At 37.0% G+C, this 19,111-nt stretch overlaps 1 protein-coding gene across 4 annotated transcripts in view; it reads left to right on the top strand.

The window, feature by feature from the left end:
* Positions 1 to 19,111, top strand: part of GSTCD (glutathione S-transferase C-terminal domain containing) — a 125,638-nt gene that overhangs the window by 87,696 nt on the left and 18,831 nt on the right. For 3 of the 4 annotated variants that reach the window (XM_065907089.1, XM_065907090.1, XM_065907092.1), the window contains 3 exons: positions 8,212 to 8,327; positions 8,479 to 8,523; positions 10,643 to 10,771. In XM_065907089.1, coding sequence (XP_065763161.1) covers positions 8,212 to 8,327; positions 8,479 to 8,523; positions 10,643 to 10,771 — 290 coding nt within the window. Of the gene's footprint in view, positions 1 to 8,211; positions 8,328 to 8,478; positions 8,524 to 10,642; positions 10,772 to 14,966; positions 14,994 to 19,111 lie in introns of those variants that run through there. The other variant, XM_065907093.1, reaches the window with a different exon arrangement.

The raw sequence follows: 19,111 nt of genomic DNA, 5'->3' as shown, positions 1-19,111 counted from the left end.
GCCTTCTCCCACAGAGTCCAAAAGTCTGTTCTGTACATCTGTGTCTCTTTTTCTGTTTTGCATATAGGGTTATCGTTACCATCTTTCTAAATTCCATATATATGTGTTAGTATGCTGTAATGGTCTTTATCTTTCTGGCTTACTTCACTCTGTATAATGGACTCCAGTTTCATCATCTCATTAGAACTGATTCAAATGAATTCTTTTTAATGGCTGAGTAATATTCCATGGTGTATATGTACCACAGTTTCCTTATCCATTCGTCTGCTGATGGGCATCTAGGTTGCTTCCATGTCCTGGCTATTATAGACAGTGCTGCGATAAACATTGGGGTGCACGTGTCTCTTTCAGATCTGGTTTCCTCGGTGTGTATGCCCAGAAGTGGGATTGCTGGGTTATATGGCAGTTCTATTTCCAGTTTTTTTAGGATATCTCCACACTGTTCTCCATAGTGACTGTACTAGTTTACATTCCCACCAACAGTGTAAGAGGGTTCCCTTTTCTGCACACCCTCTCCAGCATTGCTTGTAGACTTTTGGATAGCAGCCATCCTGACTGGCATGTAATGGTACCTCATTGTGGTTTTGATTTGCATTTCTCTAATAATGAGTGATGTTGAGCATCTTTTCATGTGTTTGTTAGCCATCTGTATGTCTTCTTTGGAGAAATGTCTGTTTAGTTCTTTGGCCCATTTTTTGATTGGGTCATTTATTTTTCTGGAATTGAGCTGCAGGAGTTGCTTGTATATTTTTGAGATTAATCCTTTGTCTGTTGCTTCATTTGCTATTATTTTCTCCCAATCTGAGGGCTGTCTTTTCACCTTGGTTATAGTTTCCTTTGTTGTGCAAAAGCTTTTAAGTTTCATTAGGTCCCATTTGTTTATTTTTGCTTTTATTTCCAATATTCTGGGAGGTGGGTCATAGAGGATCCTGCTGTGATTTATGTCAGAGAGTGTTTTGCCTATGTTCTCCTCTAGAAGTTTTATAGTTTCTGGTCTTACATTTAGATCTTTAATCCATTTTGAGTTTGTTTTTGTGTATGGTGTTAGAAAGTGTTCTAGTTTCATTCTTTTACAAGTGGTTGCCCAGTTTTCCCAGCACCACTTGTTAAAGAGGTTGTCTTTTTCCCATTGTATATCCTTGCCTCCTTTGTTGAAGATAAGGTGTCCATAGGTACGTGGATTTATCTCTGGGCTTTCTATTCTGTTCCATTGATCTATATTTCTGTCTTTGTGCCAGTACCATACTGTCTTGATGACTGTGGCTTTGTAGTAGAGTCTGAAGTCAGGCAGGTTGATTCCTCCAGTTCCATTCTTCTTTCTCAAGATTACTTTGGCTATTGGAGGTTTTTTGTATTTCCATACAAATTGTGAAATTATTTGTTCTAGTTCTGTGAAAAATACTGTTGGTAGCTTGATAGGGATTGCATTGAATCTATAGATTGCTTTGAGTAGTATAGCCATTTTGACAATATTGAATCTTCCAATCCATGAACATGGTATGTTTCTCCATCTGTTTGTGTCCTCTTTGATTTCTTCCATCAGTGTTTTATAGTTTTCTATGTATAGGTCTTTTGTTTCTTTAGGTAGATATACTCCTAAGTATTTTATTCTTTTTGTTGCAATGGTGAATGGTATTGTTTCCTTAATTTCTCTTTCTGTTTTCTCATTGTTAGTGTATAGGAATGCAAGGGATTTCTGTGTGTTAATTTTATATCCTGCAACTTTACTATATTTGTTGATTAGCTCTAGTAATTTTCTGCTAGTCTTTAGGGTTTTCTATGTAGAGGATCATGTCATCTGCAAACAGCGAGAGTTTCACTTCTTCTTTTCCTATCTGGATTCCTTTTACTTCTTTTTCTGCTCTGATTGTTGTGGCCAAAACTTCCAACACTATGTTGAATAGTAGTGGTGAGGGTGGGCACCCTTGTCTTGTTCCTGATTTTAGGGGAAATGCTTTCAATTTTTCACCATTGAGAGTAATGCTTGCTGTGGGTTTGGGCTTTTATTATGTTGAGGTATGTTCCTTCTATTCCTGCTTTCTGGAGAGTTTTAATCATACATGGATGTTGAATTTTGTCAAAGGCTTTTTCTGCATCTATTGAGATAATCATATGGTTTTTATCTTTCAATTTGTTAATGTGGTGTATTACATTGATTGATTTGCGGATATTAAAGAATCCTTGCATTCCTGGGATAAAGCCCACTTGGTCATGGTGTATGATGTTTTTAATATGTTGTTGAATTCTGTTTGCTAGAATTTTGTTAAGGATTTTTGCATCTATGTTCATCAGTGGTATTGGCCTGTAGTTTTCTTTTTTTGTGGCATCTTTGTTGGTAATCATTTTAAAATAAGAAAACTTTTTCAGTAGTTAATAATAACAGCCTTTACAGCATAAAAAACAGCCTTTATGGTATAAAAGCCTTTTGTATAGTGACAAGGAGTTTAAAAAAGTAACTTTTTTGTTTTTGTCTTAAAAAAAAGAAAACCAACTTATTACAATAGGAATTCATGTCAGTGTAGCCAGGAGTGAGGAATAGGTTTCAAGCAAAGAAAACAAAATTTATAAAGCAGCTGACTCACCAGCAATGATAAGTTCAAGAGACTATAGCCATTGTTCAGAGAGGCTGGAACTTAGAAGGTATCGTATGAAAGCAGCAGAAAGGAAGGTCGGCAAATTAACAGGGTCCAGATGGTTAAAGGCCTTGCTTTCTTTCCAGGAATTTAGGAGTTTTTTCATAAGGCAGAGGGGAGCCTTTAAAAGTATTTTAAGTAAGGACAGGTATTTTCACGGGTAGTTTTGGAAGGGACTTTTTGGTAATATACTCCAGAAAATCACCCTTGGTGATGAGCGGTGGCACAGAGAGAGAACCTGGTGCGCACAGCATCTCAGGGACCGCCACGGGGAGAGAAGCCTGGGAAGGAGAGTGAGGAGAAGAATCCAATAAGTATCCAAAGGCATTCTTGGTCTAGAACAGCAGAGCTCGAAATGATTCAGTGAGTTCAATTTACTTAATTTCATTTTCTTAATTAAATCATTTGATGACATTAGTATCCATTGAGGTTGAATGCTCCACATAAATTTATGAATAATTCTATCTGATTTGTGGATATACTCTATCCAGAATTTAAAATGTTGCAGGATAGCAGTATAAAAGAACATCTTAATATGGAATAATGTAAAAATAACAAAGCTGTCTATTCAAAGAGAACTTGTCTCTAAGGAGCTCTAAGCATACCAGTTAAGTATAAATTAAGACTGTTTCTCTGCAGCACAAAGAGACAAGATAAGAAGCAGTGCCCTTTCCCATCTGGCCCTGCCAAATTCTCAGGTCTGTCCCATGCTCTACCACTTTCCCATGGATCCTCATATTCAAGCACAAGTGAGCTAATCGCAGTTTCTCCCCTGAGTATACCATATCACACTTAAAAAAAAAAAAAAAGAATTTCTTTTTATTATTTTTGAGGTTGTGCTAGGTCTTTGTTGCTTTGCACGGACTTTCTCTAGTTGTGCAAGTCAGAGCAACGCTTCATTGCCGTGTGTGAACTTCTCATTGCCGTGGCTTCCCTTGTTGCAGAGCACAGGCTCTAGGGCACATGGGCTCAGTCCTTGTGGCCCACGGGCATGGTTGCTCAGTGGCATGTGGAATCTTCCTAGACCAGGGATCGAACCTGTGTCACCTGCAACGGCAGTCAGATTCTTTATCACTGAAGCACCAGGAAAGTCCCTGCCGTATCGTTTTTAGCTTGCTTTCCCTCCCCAGTCTACCTGGGAAGTTTCTGTTCCTCCTCAGAGACTCAGGTGAAGTACCCCAGATCTCAGTAAAATCCTCAGTGATGTCTCACACAGTCAGTTCTCTACCGGCAGTGCACATACTTTGCACATAATGAATACTCATACCTGCACATCGTCTTCTTAGGTCCCCTCTTGACTCCTGAAACACAGGGACTATGTCTTGCTTTGCGCTGTGTCCTCAGCCTGGAGACGGCTGCGGGGCGTATACTTGGGGCCTGGTGACTGTCCCAGGCATGAAAACCACAGCTGCCCTGAAGGTGGAATTTGGGCATCGCTGGCCAGTACCCTGTGAAGCATGGTGTTTGTCTTAGTGTTGTTAGGCTTCTTGAAAGCATGAAAATTTGTGGTTATTACGTTCCTTTCACCCGCCAAAGGCCCTATGGGTATCACCCTGTATATTCAATTGTGTCATACCATCTCTGCAGCCTCTCTATTACAGGCGTCTCTGTTGGGGAAATTTACTCTTGCCCTCTTGATTTGATAACTTTCCAAACAAAAAATGTATTTTAGAAATCCCTGCACGATTAGTTTTAGCCATCTCCTTTATATAGTCTATGTACTCCTAAAGTACTTTTCCTTTTTGCCTTTAATCATATTTAATGATTAAAAAAAAAAATTTTCACAGAATGAGGGTGGTGTGCTGCATCTCAAAGAAATACTTAGAAAACAAAACAAATGAATCTTTTTAAGTCTAAAATGTATCCAAGCACCCATCCATTTTCCTTTTACCAGTAATCTATAACATTCAAGGTACTTGGTTGCTTCAGACTAAGAAAGAATAAACTAAGAGCTGCCTGTGTTGGTGTATGGCAGAAACTAGCACAATATTGTGAAGCAAATATCTTGCAATAAAAAATTTATTTAAAAAAAGCTGCCTGATCTTGAGCACTATCTATTGCCACTAGACTGAGCAGGTGTCCTGGCTGCACCCGTGCCTGTTTTCCATCTGTGGCTTTTTTTTTTTTCATCCTGCTTTATTTGATGCTTTGAATTGACCAAAAATACCAGTGTCCTAATATGGTGCTTCCTTAGTTTAAAAATTGGCTCCTTTACCCTTGTAATTTCTTTTTGCATAATGCGAACAGTGAAGTTGTCTAAATAATCAGGTTCCTTCTAACTTGAATTAGACAACAAACTCTGCTGTAGAAGAATTTACATTGCAGGGTAAATAGGATCATTTATATTAAAACACTTGATTCTTAAATTTTGTTTTTTCATGATGACACCTAAAGAACCATCATTTTTAGTCAAGTTAAAAAAAACTTTTATACATGTAAATGGTGTCAGGCACAAGAATATTGGATTTAAATACAAAGTATGATTTGGTTTTTAAATGAATACCATATCTCAAAATACCTCTTTCTTGTTTTTTTATTTAGTTTCTTTATTAGAGTTATTATAGCCCTTAAAACGCCAAATTTACTAATGTATTGTCATCTGACAAAGCATAATCAAAATACCACTTTCTTACCTGGTTTAATATATTTAAGATCCTATTCATGTTTCCAGGAGCTTCATAATATTTATAAAACTAGAATGGGGAGGAGGGATGCTTTATTAGAGGCAGTTTTTCCATAAAGCACTTAGGCCTCATGGTACTGTATTTTTAGTTCAACCTGTGAATGTTATGGGCAACTTAATAGTCTGTGTATTTAAACAGAACCCTGAAAGGTATCTTTTTGCCTTCATTTAGGCACAGATTCTTCATAGGCAAAGAGGCAGGTTTAGCAAGTAAAACAGATCTTCATCAACATTTGCTTTTGAAGCAGACCTGAGAAAGTTAGGCCATTCTAAATATCTGGTAGAAGTACAGTACGGAACTTACTGTTAGATATTCCACGAACAAGTTTTATTTTCTTATCTCCTTATTCTTAACAAAAGGTGATTCCTTTTTACTTTCTTTCTTGAAAATCCTTTGGCTACGGATTGTTAAGAAATCCACAAACATACCAAAGGCTCGAATGGCAGTGCTAGTTTGCTGCTTGATGGCTCCATTTAATAGCAGCATGTGTGACTCTCACTCTCCCAAGGGCCTCAAAAGTACTTTTCCTCTTTGCCTTCTGATTACTGCCCCTTCTCCCCCTTCCTTGTTCTTATTTTTCTTCCTCCAAATAAAAACTATACTGCCATAATAAAAATAGATAACTAGGTGGATTTATGACTGGATACATAGAGGGAGGGATAAATAGAAGTGTGGTGAACCAACTCTAGTAGGCTGCTAATGGTAGAATCTAGGTAGAGGGTGCAGAGTCATTCTCTGAATGTTGATTCTTTCAATTTTGCCTTATGTTTAAAACCTGTCATAATAAAACCTCTTAGGAGTGGCTGTCCACAAAACCACAAGGGCTTTCACTAATGGCTTAAATAGTTTGCTATTATATTATCAGATAAAAATGAAAATAAGTACATGAAATGGTCTTCACAAATGAAGTCACCAAACTATTGATTTCAATGCTTTTCATGTTTGAAATTCACATTCAGTTCAGTTCAGTCGCTCAGTCATGTCCGACTCTTTGCGACCCCATGAATCGCAGCACGCCAGGCCTCCCTGTCCATCACCAACACCCGGAGCTTACTCAAACTGATGTCCATGAGTCGGTGATGCCATCCAGCCATATCATCCTCTGTCGCCCCTTCTCCTCCTGCCTCCAATCCCTCCCAGTATCAGGGTCTTTTCCAGTGAGTCAACTCTTCGCATGAGGTGGCCAAAGTATTGGAGTTTCAGCTTCAGCATCTGTCCTTCCAATGAACATTAGGCCATGCTAAATAATTAAGAACGCACACAATGAGTCAATTGTATGATAATGACCACGTTTTTACAACAGGAAATTGGCTAAATAAATTGGGTATAGGTAGTTAATAAAATTTTCACAGCCATTAAAACTTACAGTATAGAAACAAATTTGTAGACATAGAAAGATTTCTATTATAACATTTCCTATGCTGTCCAGAAAATTATGAACTTACGGGTATAGTTGGAAGTGCATATATTAAAAATAGAAAAGTACTTAAAAAAATGACTTTTTCTCTCATATAGATCTTTTTAAATTCATATTTCCTGTTTTTTCATACAAGTTTCCCAATGTTTTAATTTTAGTAATGGAAGAAAGAACTAAAATACAAAATGAAAAAGCATGCTATTTTTCTGTGAAAAATGGAGTGGGGAAACTTGTTATCTGTAAATGATTTTTGATCACGCCCAAGAGATTATCTGCATTTTTCCTTTTATCTATATCACTGAACTTCCCTGTGGCTCAAACGGTAAAGAATCTGCCTGCAGGAGACCAGGATTCGATCCCTGGGTCGGGAAGATCCTCTGGAGAAGGGAATGCCTATCCACTCTGGTATTCTTGCCTGGAGAATTCCATGGACAGAGAAGCCTAGCAGGCTACAGTTTGTGTGGTCTCAAAGAGTTGGACATGACTGGGCAACTAACACACACATGTCACTGAAAGCTACCCTTATATTTTTTTAATCTTGCTCTGATCAACAGTGCATTTGAAATATGTTAAAACAAATACTTTTATTCATTCTTCTGAAGATATTTTAATGGATTTGACTAGTGGCTTTTGAAAGGAAAGTTAAGATGTTTTCGTACTGCTAGGCCCAAGGCGTTTTATGCTTGGAAATGCCCTATCTTCTGTCTCTAATTACATTAAATTTCTGTGTCTGACTCATGAGGAAAGGAAGCTTCAAAGCAGAAATAAAAAAATCTAATTTATTTCTAAATGCAATAACAATTGATATATTTTAGACAATGTGACACCTATGCTCCAAGTGTCTTAACCAGAAGAATTAAGAGTTCACAGATGTGCCAGTTAGAGAATAAAAATGTTTTTTATTATTATAGGTCTCTTTTCTCCAAGGAGATTTAAGCAATGTGCTGAAATTAGATAATCTTTATACTATGTCACTGAGAGGGATAGAGGGAAGAGACTAGACTATTATTGTTAATTTTTATTCTTCCAGTAACATTTGTTAAACACTTTGTTTATGACTAAAGTTAATTTTACACTTACTGTTTCCTCTCTTTAAAGACATTTTTTCATAGATTTTTCTGATAGTGACAATTAAAAGAATAGTTGTGTTAGTCATTCAGTCATGTCCAACCCATCGGGACCCCATGGACTGCAGCCCAACCAGGCTCCTCTGTCCATGGAATTCTCCAGGCAAGAATACTGGAGTGGGTTGCCATTTCCTCCTCCAAAAGAAAGGTTTGGTAAGAATAAAAGTAAAATTAAGCAAAAAGAGATTTCACCTCTGAGTTCCAGTTCTCTAATCCTCTCGTAGTGGGTCACGTGGAACGGTATTCACTTGCATCTGTACCGCTCTTCCTGTATGCTACTAGTCTAGTGCACTGGTACTTTCCCAGTCCCTGCAATACATAATGTGTCACTGTCTTCATCTCTTTCCCAGGTAAAATGTCCAGTGATCGAGCTTTGAGGAAGCAGCAACAGTTGAACAACCTTGTTTATATGGTGACAAATCAGGCCAAACCTGGTGACAGAATTGTGGATTTCTGTAGTGGTGGGGTATTGTATCTCTTCTTTATTCTCTTTAGCCTTTCCAAGACAAAGTGACTTTACTATCTTACACTCAAGGACATGTTTTTATATGACAAGAATGTTGTCACAGAAGCCTGAGAGACCAAAGTTAACTTGTTCCTTTTCTTGCCTTTTTCAGGGCCATGTTGGGATTGTCCTAGCTCACATGATGCCATCATGCCAGGTAAAGTCTGAATGACAGATGATAAGAAACTGCACAATTCAATTAGCTGAGTCTGGCTTATCCCTCTTTGAGCTGATAGTCATTCACTGAGGTCAGATATGAGGCACAGACATTTTATTTTTCATTGAACTACACTTCTAAGATTCAGAATCTTAGAGGAAAAGAGTAGGGCCACAATACAGTTTTTATTTTTTATAAAAGAAATAATTATTTCACTGTTAATTAATGATGAAACCAGTTTAATTGTCAACATAATTTTGTACTTGAAATACTAGCTTCTGAAACTTGTTGAGCATATTCTTTGGTGCCTTGGTTTTTAGTCATTGTATCGGAATTGTAAAACTGTTTTTTAAAGAAAAAGATGAACCCCAGATCTACCACTCTGATCCATCAAATGCATTTCCCCCCATGGTCTCATTAAGCCATTGTTCAGAAGGATGCTTGTTGCTGCAAATTCTAAGACTGCAAATACAATTTGAACCACCTGCTTTCACTCAATCTTATGTCATAAAGGTTTTTTCCTATTGCAAGTAGTTTTAAATATCATCACTGAAATGTAACTTGATAATATGTTTTTGAGTAAATGTACTATAATTTATACAATCACCATCACCATTTGCTAGAAGTTTGTGCCGTTTTTAGTCTTCTGTCATAGTAAATCATTTCCTTCCAGCTTTTAGCATAAAAGCTAGAACTTGATGTCATTTTTTCAAATTACAATTCTTTGCTTGTGAGCTCGCTGGAAATTACAAAATAATTAAAGTGATTATTCTCAGAAGAAAAAAATGTGGAAGAACTCATAGACTGGCCAGAATGATAGAGAGTGGAAGGTATTATTCTTTATCTTTCTTAGTAAATAAATGAGGAATATGAAGAGAAACAGGCAGGCATCTGTTTCATCACCAAGGAAAACAACAGTTTCATGGTTGGAGTAAGAGGAAGAGAGCTCATAGAGCAGAATCCTGGAGATGCAGAATCAGGGACTGGTATCTTTTTTTCCCTTCCTAAAAGGTCTGGAAACTTAGAGATGTTGAAATTGGAGAAGGAAAATCTTGGCTAGAATAAAGCCTGGAAAACCTTTGACACCAAATATCCTCTGACAAGCTTTTTATACAAAAAGATCCAGAATTTTTCCATAAAGACAAACGTAAGGGCAAGATAAGGACCTAACTAAGAATGAGAATGATGAAAGTGACTTAAGTCTGCCCACTTTTCTTCATCCAAATCAGCGATGTCTCCTCTCTTCCTTGGCCTGGATTACTATTAGAAATTTGTAACTTGTTGCCGTGCCTTTTGCCTTGGCCCCACCAATCCATACTACGCATTGCCAGCAACTGGTTGTCCTTGTATCACATGCGATCTGGCTCCTGTTACCTCTGCAGTCTGATTGCTGCCCTCCACACCCTGTCTCCCCACTCCCAGCTCTAGCATCACTCACCATACCCCACTGTACCAGTTTTCTCGGTTCTGCAAACTCACTGTATCTCTCTCACCTTGGGCCTTTCTCTCTCCACCAGAAACACTCCTTCATTGCTCCAGCTAATTTCTATTCATTTTGCAGGCCTCAATTAATATGTTACTCTTTAATACTAAACGACTAAAACCTCTCTTAGTCATCAAGTTTACATGCTTTGATAACACATTATGTGTCTTTCATTAAACACTTACCACTCACTGTATTATAATTACCTATCTCACTCATATCATCATATCTGTAAGCTCCACGAGCTCAAGGCCCTTGTTCATTTTTGTTCTGTATTATCTGGCACAGGATAGTGAAAGTGAAGTGAAAGTGAAAATCACTCAGTCGTGTCTGACTCTGCGACCCCGTGGACAGTATAGCCTGCCAGACTCCTCTGTCCATGAAATTCTCCAGGCCAGAGTGCTGGAATGGGTAGCTATTCCCTTCTCCAAGGGACCTTTCCAACCCAGGGATCCAACCCAGGTCTCCCACATTGCAGGCTGTTTCTTTACTGTCTGAGCCACCACGGAAGCACAATGATAAAGATCAATGTAATATGATCAGCATTATTAAAGCTAGTAAATACAGTAATAATACTTTGCTTTAATGTCTAAATTAGGTTACTGAACATACTATTGTTTCCTGTGTGAAATCTAGGTTATACTAATAGAAAACAAGGAATTATCATTAATTCGTGCTAAGAAGAGAAGTGATGAACTAGGTTTAAGCAACATTTGGTTCATTCAAGCAAATATGGAGTATTTTACAGGGATGTTTAATATTGGGGTAAGTAATCAAGCAATTTCAGTTTCTTTAACTAAATAAGAGAAATGAAATGTCCTAGAGTAAATAAAGGAGATACATTATTTTCTTTGCTAACCAAGAAGTTTATAACTTTTGTTTTCTACTATCTATAAAGTATACCTTATTAATGAATATTACTTCATTCACAGCATTTTATTATTACATGGTAAAGATAATATTTGTTCCTCTACCAGACAAGAACTTTATTTTCTTCACTGCAAAATCCCCAGTGCCTGAAAAAATGTTTGACACATGGCAAGTACTTTAAAAATAGTTACAAAGTGAATGAATTCTAATGAAGATGACTTCCCTTGGTTTATTCTACATTTTTAGAAGGTTGTGAAAGAAAAGAAAATCAGAAAATATAGTAGAAATAGTTTGTTTATATGTGTAACTAATTCACTTTGCTGAACACCTGAAACTAACACAACATTTAAATCAACAATACTGCAATAAAAAAAAATAAGCTGCAAATACTTGAGTTGCTTTCAGATGACTCTTTCTTTAGCAAGGATTTGATATCTTCATGTATTCTGAGCTTCTAGTATAAAATGTATTGGTGATGTTTTTGAAAACTTCAAATCAAATTGTTATTGTATGATACCACTAGAAGACCAAAGATAATGTGATTCTGCCAGTTCATTTAAATCCAGGGTTGTACACTCTGGTGGAATTTGAGTTTCAATAAGATGTTAGCATTGCTGCTATCCTTGTATCTGTTTTGAATATTTTTTCTTATTTTTATAGTACTAAATGCTCGATATAGAAAACTACATAATAATATAAGGAAGAGTCACCAGTATTTTTGCTAGTGAGAGATAATACTGTCAAAACCCTTTAGTCTTTGTGTATTTATACACACAAACACATGCATATTTACATATACCTTGAGATCCTGCTTTACCTGAAATTGTCAGGTAAAGTAATACTAAATACTTTCCCTACTCATTAATCATGTTCCTTTTCTGTTGTTATTATAATTGTTATTTGTTATATATGTCTAATGATGTATCAATTAAGACTTTTGATTCCTTTGCCTAATGACTTTACAGGAAGGATGTGCTAATTTGCATTCTCAACTGTATATGGTCACATAGCATATACAATGCGCTTGTCTAGTTGAAATTCTTGTCCAATCTTAGAAGTCCAGACCTTTCAGAGTACTTAGGATTTTTGTTCAGTCAGTGAAATTCATTTCTTAAATATCAACTTAAAAATCAAAATTGTGAGACTTATTGTTATACAGCCTGAAAAGAATGCAGTGTGTGTCCTTTGTGGACATGATATAGGTTGGTTATCTCAAGCAAAGCTTATGGAAAGAGAAGTAAACTTTTAAGAAACCTATTAGGAACGATATTCAGGAAAATATAATAGACATCTGATACAGCAAGTTCAAATAAATATATTATTATGTACCACTTAAATTTTACATAAATGGTGAGGTAGAGGATAAAGCTTCTCCTTAAAATAGACCACTAAACCAATGCCCATGTTACCAGGAAGAGTGTATAAGGTAGCATTTACTCACCTCTCAAATCACAAAATTCCCAGCCGATCAGCCATGTATCTCTTTACCCTTCAATGGCTTGTAGGTGATAAATCATTCTGGCACGTTCTTATACCTTTCAAGGTCATGTAATTCACTAATACCAACTAACAAAGTGTATGTCTTTTGGGAAGTGACATTTTTCTCTATATCTCATAATAATATACCCATAATGGGTTTTTTCCTTTCATAATTACCTTTGTCAAGATATATGGAAAATGAATTAAAATTACTTGGAGGATTAAACCAAAATTAGATTTAAGAATATAATTTGCCTAGGAGGATAATTGAAGTATTGTCAGTAGATAAATCAAACCAAATGCATCAGTGGCTCTTTTATATGAAATAGACTGTAGTGAAAACACTGTAGCTAGAGAGGAAATCAGAATAACCAGGTATCGGGAATGTAGTAAAGCTCTGTTAATTCAGTTTTGTGGTATTTCAAATAAGGGTTTGCTGCTGCTGCTGCTAAGTCGCTTCAGTCGTATCCAACTCTGCGCGACACCATAGACGGCAGCCCACCAGGCTCCTCTGTCCCTGGGATTCTCCAGGCAAGAACACTGGAGTGGGTTGCCATTTCCTTCTCCAATGCATGCATGCATGCCAAGTCGCTTCAGTCGTGTCTGACTCTGTGCAACCCTATGGACAGCAGCCCGCCAGGCTCCTCTGTCCATGGGATTCTTTAGGCAAGAATACTGGAGTGGGTTGCCATTTCCTTCTCCAAAATAAGGGTTTAGTTAGTGTTTATCTTTGCTTAGTAAATGCCTTTTCTTTTGCTATATCTCTGGACATAAGAATCAATGCTGTAAACAAGATTTTAAAGGGGGATTTTTAAAGTCCTCAAACCAACTATCTTTAGAAACTTCAAGCAAATTAATTATATGTAAGAATTGAAATACTTATTATTTGTCATATCTCCGTTAATATAATGACCTGTATCAAGCAAAAATGAATAGATTTACTAACTTTTTAAAACTAGTGTGACTTGACATAATGGAAGAAAACAAATCTAAATATTTTTAGGTCTTTCAACAAGGTCTTCCATCACCCCAAGGGCTATGCTTCCCCCTTGTAACCAGAATCAGGGCGGTAACACCACATATTCCAAAGAGCATTTGTGATTTCTGATTTCCTTTATGTTTATTTGAGAAATATATTTCCTTAGAAATACAAATATCTAATAAGCTTATTAGAAACATTCAAAGTCTCTAGTAACCAAATGCATTTCAACTTGAACAACAATAATATTCTGTTCTTGTTCTTAATATATGCAAGGATTTTAAAAATATTACTCATTGACTGTAAGACTTCTGTGAGGAGCCCAAATCATATAGACGCTTTGAAATTTTCATTTACATGATATTTGTAATGATTTGTTAATGACATGAAATGTTAGTTATAATGGTAAACAGAGAAAATTTTATTAACATAATTGTTCTGTGCGTGCATGCTCACTCAGTCATGCCCAACTCGTTGCAGCCCCGTGGACTGTAGCCTACCAGGCTTCTTTGTTCATGAATTTTCCAGGCAAGAATACTGGAGTGGGTTGCCATTTCCTACTCTGGGGAAACATATTGGTTAAGAGAATGCATTTTAAGATTGAATTTAACTTGTGCTAAAGTCTCAGTTTGACCACTTACTAGTTGTATTGTCTTGGGCAACTTGTTTAAACTCACCCTCAGTCCTTAGTTTTTTAACTTATGAAATGAGAATAAAATATCTGGCTCATGGGATGTTGATATAATGTTTATGAAGCACTTAGCAGGTTGCCTCGCATTTAGGAAATACTCAAAAAATTGGGCTTTTACTCTGTGCAATGTGATCTCAACCATGTGAAAACTGCATTAAAAAGGATGGGAGGAAAGCATGTGAATATTTATTTTTTTAAGGATGCTATCTCTATATAATATGTAATAATATTTTTTATTCAGTATTTTTAAAATATTCCACATTTAACATTATCATTTTTATATTCATAATAATGTAAACAGTAAAATTAGAAGAAATAAATATATATGCTTAATATTTTATAGATAGATACCTAGCTTATATAGCCAAGAAAGAACAATAGAGCCTAAGCAGCACTGTAAGATTTCTAGGAATTCTGAACCTATCAGATACATATATAATTGACTCAGTCGTGTCTGAATCTTTGCAACCCCATGGACTGTGGCCCACCAGGCTCCTCTGTCCATGAAATTCTCCAGGCAAGAATACTGGACTGGTTAGCCGTTCTCCTCTCGATATGTATATGTAATTTGTTTTAAAGCAAGTAATTGTTTATTATAGAAACACCTTTCTATTGCCTTATTCTGATTTTGATTATAATGGCTATTAATGTCCTGAAGAAAATACAAAAGTCTTTTCAAAATTAAGAAACATCTGAGAAGGTTTTTTTCTTCCAGTGTGGATATATGCAGCTGTATGACCCTGAAATGGTTATGTGTTAGGACTGAATGTTTGTGCCTCACCTCCACCATCAAAAAATTCATGTGTTGAATTCCTCAACCCCTAATGTGATGGTATTAGGAGGTGGGACATTTGGGAGGTAATTGGGTCATATGAGTGGTGCTCTGCTGAGTGGAATTAATGCCCCTGTAAGAAGGGAAACAAACTTGCGCTCCTTCTTAGCTCTCCACCATATAGAGATACAGTGAGAAGACAGCCATCGTGAAGCAGGAAGAGGGTCCTCAATAGACATCAGACCTGCCAGCACTCTGATCTTGGACTTCCCAACCTCCAAAACTGAGAAAAAAATAAATATTTGCTGTTTGAACCACCAAGTTTATGATAGTTTTTAAAGAGCATCCCAAGCTAAAACAATATATATCAATTACCATACCCTAAAAAGGGTAACTCAGACAAGATTATTTAAGTGGACCTTTTAAGGCTATTTTTTTAAATTAGGGATTTATTTTATTTATCTTATTTTTTGGCTGTAGTGGGTCTTTGTTGCTCTACACAGGCTTATTCTAGTTGCAGCGAGCCACTCTTAGTTGCATAGGAGGGCTTCTCCTCGCAGTGGCTTCTCTTGTTGCAGAGCACAGGTTCTAGGCGTGCAGGCGTCCGTAGCTGTAGCAGTCGGCTCAGTACCTGAGGCTTGCGGGCTCTAAAGCACATGCTTTAGAGCTAAGTAGTTGTGGCAACTTAGCTTAGCTGCTCTGAGGCATGTGAGATCGTCCCAAACCAGGTATAGAACCACCGTCCCCTGCATTGCAAGGCCATTCTTGACCACTGGACCACCAGGGAAGCCCTTTAGAGCTATTTTTTAAAGAAGTCTATTATTGCCTTCTTGTCTAGTGTAAGATAATCATTATTATGAAAACTTACTTTATAAGGTTTTACTTTTTAAGACTTAATTCATAATGTATATTAATACCTAGTCTCTCAAACAATATAACAAAAATCTTGTTGCCAAACAGTATTACTGAAAGGGCCATGACTGTGGAAAACACACCTTTGCATAAGAAGCAAAACTTGTGTGAGTGTTGAACAGCCTGCCCATCAAAATGTTTTAGTTGGGTAATTTCAATCATAACATGGGATCATCTCAAACAGGTGATAAGGTATTGATTCCTAACAATATTGGTGAATATTTTCTACTTATCAATATATATCACAGTTTCTATAAACAGTTTACTTTTGAGTTATCTGTATTTACTTTTTTCTATTTCACCCATAACAATGTTTAATATGATTGTTTATCGTTCATCAGTGCTGAGTGCTTAATTACAAGCTCATTTCTGTATGTTAGTGTACAATTAGAATATGCAATTGTAGAATATGACTCAGTAACACTTTGGATGAATGATTTATGTGCTCTTATTTTAAAGGGAAAGGTGCTTGAGAAATTATATATTCTGTAAATGCAATTTTTTAAAACAAATCATTAAGGCAATGAAAGACTCTCCAGGTGAGGGTGGCAGATAGAGGTATTGCAACCCCCTTCTCCCCAAGAAAGATCAGACCCCTAAATAAAGAAAACAAGAGCCAGAAAAATCATACTTCATCTCTGATGATACAGTGTTCAAGATTCTATAACTTGAACTACAATATTTGAAGATAGAAAACAGATTGAAGAAAAAATTACTGAGTAGAGAAGAGGAAGATCAGACTTAATGCATGAGGAGAGGGAGTGTCAAGAGGGCTATCAGGATTGCTCTCCCACAGACCCAGAAAGTTTCAGGAGTTTAGGATGCCCGAAATCTCATAGGAAGAGGAAAAGAAGGGGCTAAATCATGTTTAATTAAACATTGTATTTAGAGACCCAGATTCCTGCCACCATCTTGTGTAGACAAGTAACTATTTCCCCCAACTCCTGCGAGAGACGGGAAGTTTATGCTATGAGAAAAGTGTAACAGAGACTCTCCAAGTATACGGAGAGGAGAGCAAGAATGACGTGACTCTGAAAATAAGAGCTAAGTGCCCTTAATTCCAGGACTCCTTCAGAAGCTAGAATCAGCTCCTCAATCAAGAGGTTAAAAGAGCCTCCTCTACAGAAACAGAACCATCCCCAGAGAAAATACTATAGCTATAATTAAAAAAAAAAAAAAAACAGCTGGCCACCTGTTTACGCAGTCACTAAGGAAGCTCATCTTCAAGCCTTTCACTCAGTCTTCCATTAACTTTTTAGTGATCCACTCTAGTACGAACTGACAGATAAGGTATATCAAATGCGTAAAACTTCCAAAATAGAGGAGATCAAAGCAAAGAACATGACAGAGCATCTTCTTTTTATTCAAGGAGAGCTCACAGAAGATGTTGCACAAATGAAACAGAGATAAAATGAAAAAGAAGTGAACCATCAGAGAACAAGAAAGAAAAAAAACATGTTAGCCGAAATAAAAAGCAAGTGGAAAACCTAAAACATGAAGTATAGGACATCATGTGAAAAAACAGGACCAAAAAAAAAAAAGAGATAGGGACTGAAAGAAGCATTTTTCTTTATCCAATAGAGATTTAGCCCATGAATCCAGTATGTCAATAATAGGAGAACCAGAAAGAGAAAACATAAAATGGTGGAGAGAAAAATATCAAAGAATTAATATAAGAAGATGTGTAAGTAATGCAAAATATGTTTCTCTTGTAGAAAAAGCCCACTTAAAAAAATGACCTAAAGCAAGGCACATTTTTGGGGGCGGGCAGGGGGCGGGAAAGAGTGTTGTGATAAAAAGAAGTTCCTGACAGTTTCCAAAGAGAAAAAACAAATAGGTGACATACAGAAAATTTGAAATCAAATTGCCATCACACTTCTTCTTAATAGCCACATGGACAGCTAGAAGACAGTGAAGCAACACCTTCAAAATTATAAAAGACAGTTTCCAACCTAAAATGTTATGCCTGACCAATCAATCAATCATATATGCAAGTAATAAAGAAAATGTCAAAGTCTCGAGAAAACGTACATCAGGAAACTATGTAGAAGATGTGTTTCACCAAAATAAGGGTAAATAATAAAAAGGAATCAGTTCAGTCGCTCAGCTGTGTCTGACTCTTTGTGCCCCCATGGACTGCAGCACGCCAGGCCTCCCTGTCCATCACCAACTCCCAGAGTTTACTCAAACTCATGTCCATTGAGTCGGTGATGCCATCCAGCCATCTCATCCTCTGTCGTTCCCTTCTCCTCCCGCCTCCAATCTTTCCCAGCATCGAGGTCTTTTCCAGTGAGTCAGTTCTCTGCATCTTGAGGCCAAAGTATCGGAGGTTCAGCTTCAGCATCAGTCCAGAACTGATTTCCTTTAGGATTGACTGGTTGGATCTCTTTGCTGTCCAAAAGACTCTCAAGAGTCTTCTCCAACACCACAGTTCAAAAGCATCAATTCTTCGGCACTCAGCTTTCTTTATAGTCCAACTCTCACATCCATACATGACTACAGGAAAGCCATAGCTTTGACTAAATAGACCTTTGTCAGCAAAGTAATGTCTCTGCTTTTTAATATGCTGTGTAGGTTGGTTATACCTTTTCTTCCAAGGAGTAAGCATCCTTTAATTTCATGGCTGCAGTCACCATCTGCAGTGATTTTGGAGACCAAGAAAATAAAGTCTGTCACTGTTCCCAGTTTCCCCATCTATTTACCATGAAGTGATGGGACTGGATGCCATGATCTTAGTTTTCCAAATGTTGAGTTTTAAGCCAAATTAAACTCATGATTAAACTTAAACTCTCTTCTTTCACTTTCATCAAGAGGCTCTTTAGTTCTTCTTCACTTTCTGCCATAAGGGTGGTGTCATCTGCATATCTGAGGTTATTGATATTTCTCCCGGCAGTCTTGATTCCAAATTATGCTTCATTCTTTCCAGCATTTCTCATATAAGTTAAATAAGCAGGGTGACAATATACAACCTTGACGTACTCCTTTTCCTATTTGGAACCAGTCTGTTGTTCCATGTCCAGTTCTAACTGTTGCTTCTTGACCTGCATACAGATTTCTCAGGAGGCAGGTCAGGTGGTCTGGTATTCCCATCTCTTTCAGAATTTTCCACAGTTTGTTGTGACCCACACATTCAAAGGCTTTGGCATAGTCAATAAAGCAGAAGTAGATGTTTTTCTGGAACTCTCTTGCTTTTTCAATGATCCAGAGAATTTTGGCAATTTGATCTCTGATTCCTCTGCCTTTTCTAAATCCAGCTTGAACATCTGAAAGTTCATGGTTCATGTGCTGTTGAAGCCTGACTTGGAGAATTTTGAGCATTACTTTACTAGCTTGTGAGATGAGTGCAATTGTACACATTTTTGAGCATTCTTTGGCATTGCCTTTCTTGAGATTAGAATGAAA

This window comes from Muntiacus reevesi, chromosome 16 (assembly GCF_963930625.1).
Source record: "Muntiacus reevesi chromosome 16, mMunRee1.1, whole genome shotgun sequence".
NCBI lineage: Eukaryota > Metazoa > Chordata > Mammalia > Artiodactyla > Cervidae > Muntiacus > Muntiacus reevesi.
This window is presented reverse-complemented; position numbering and strand designations above follow the sequence as displayed.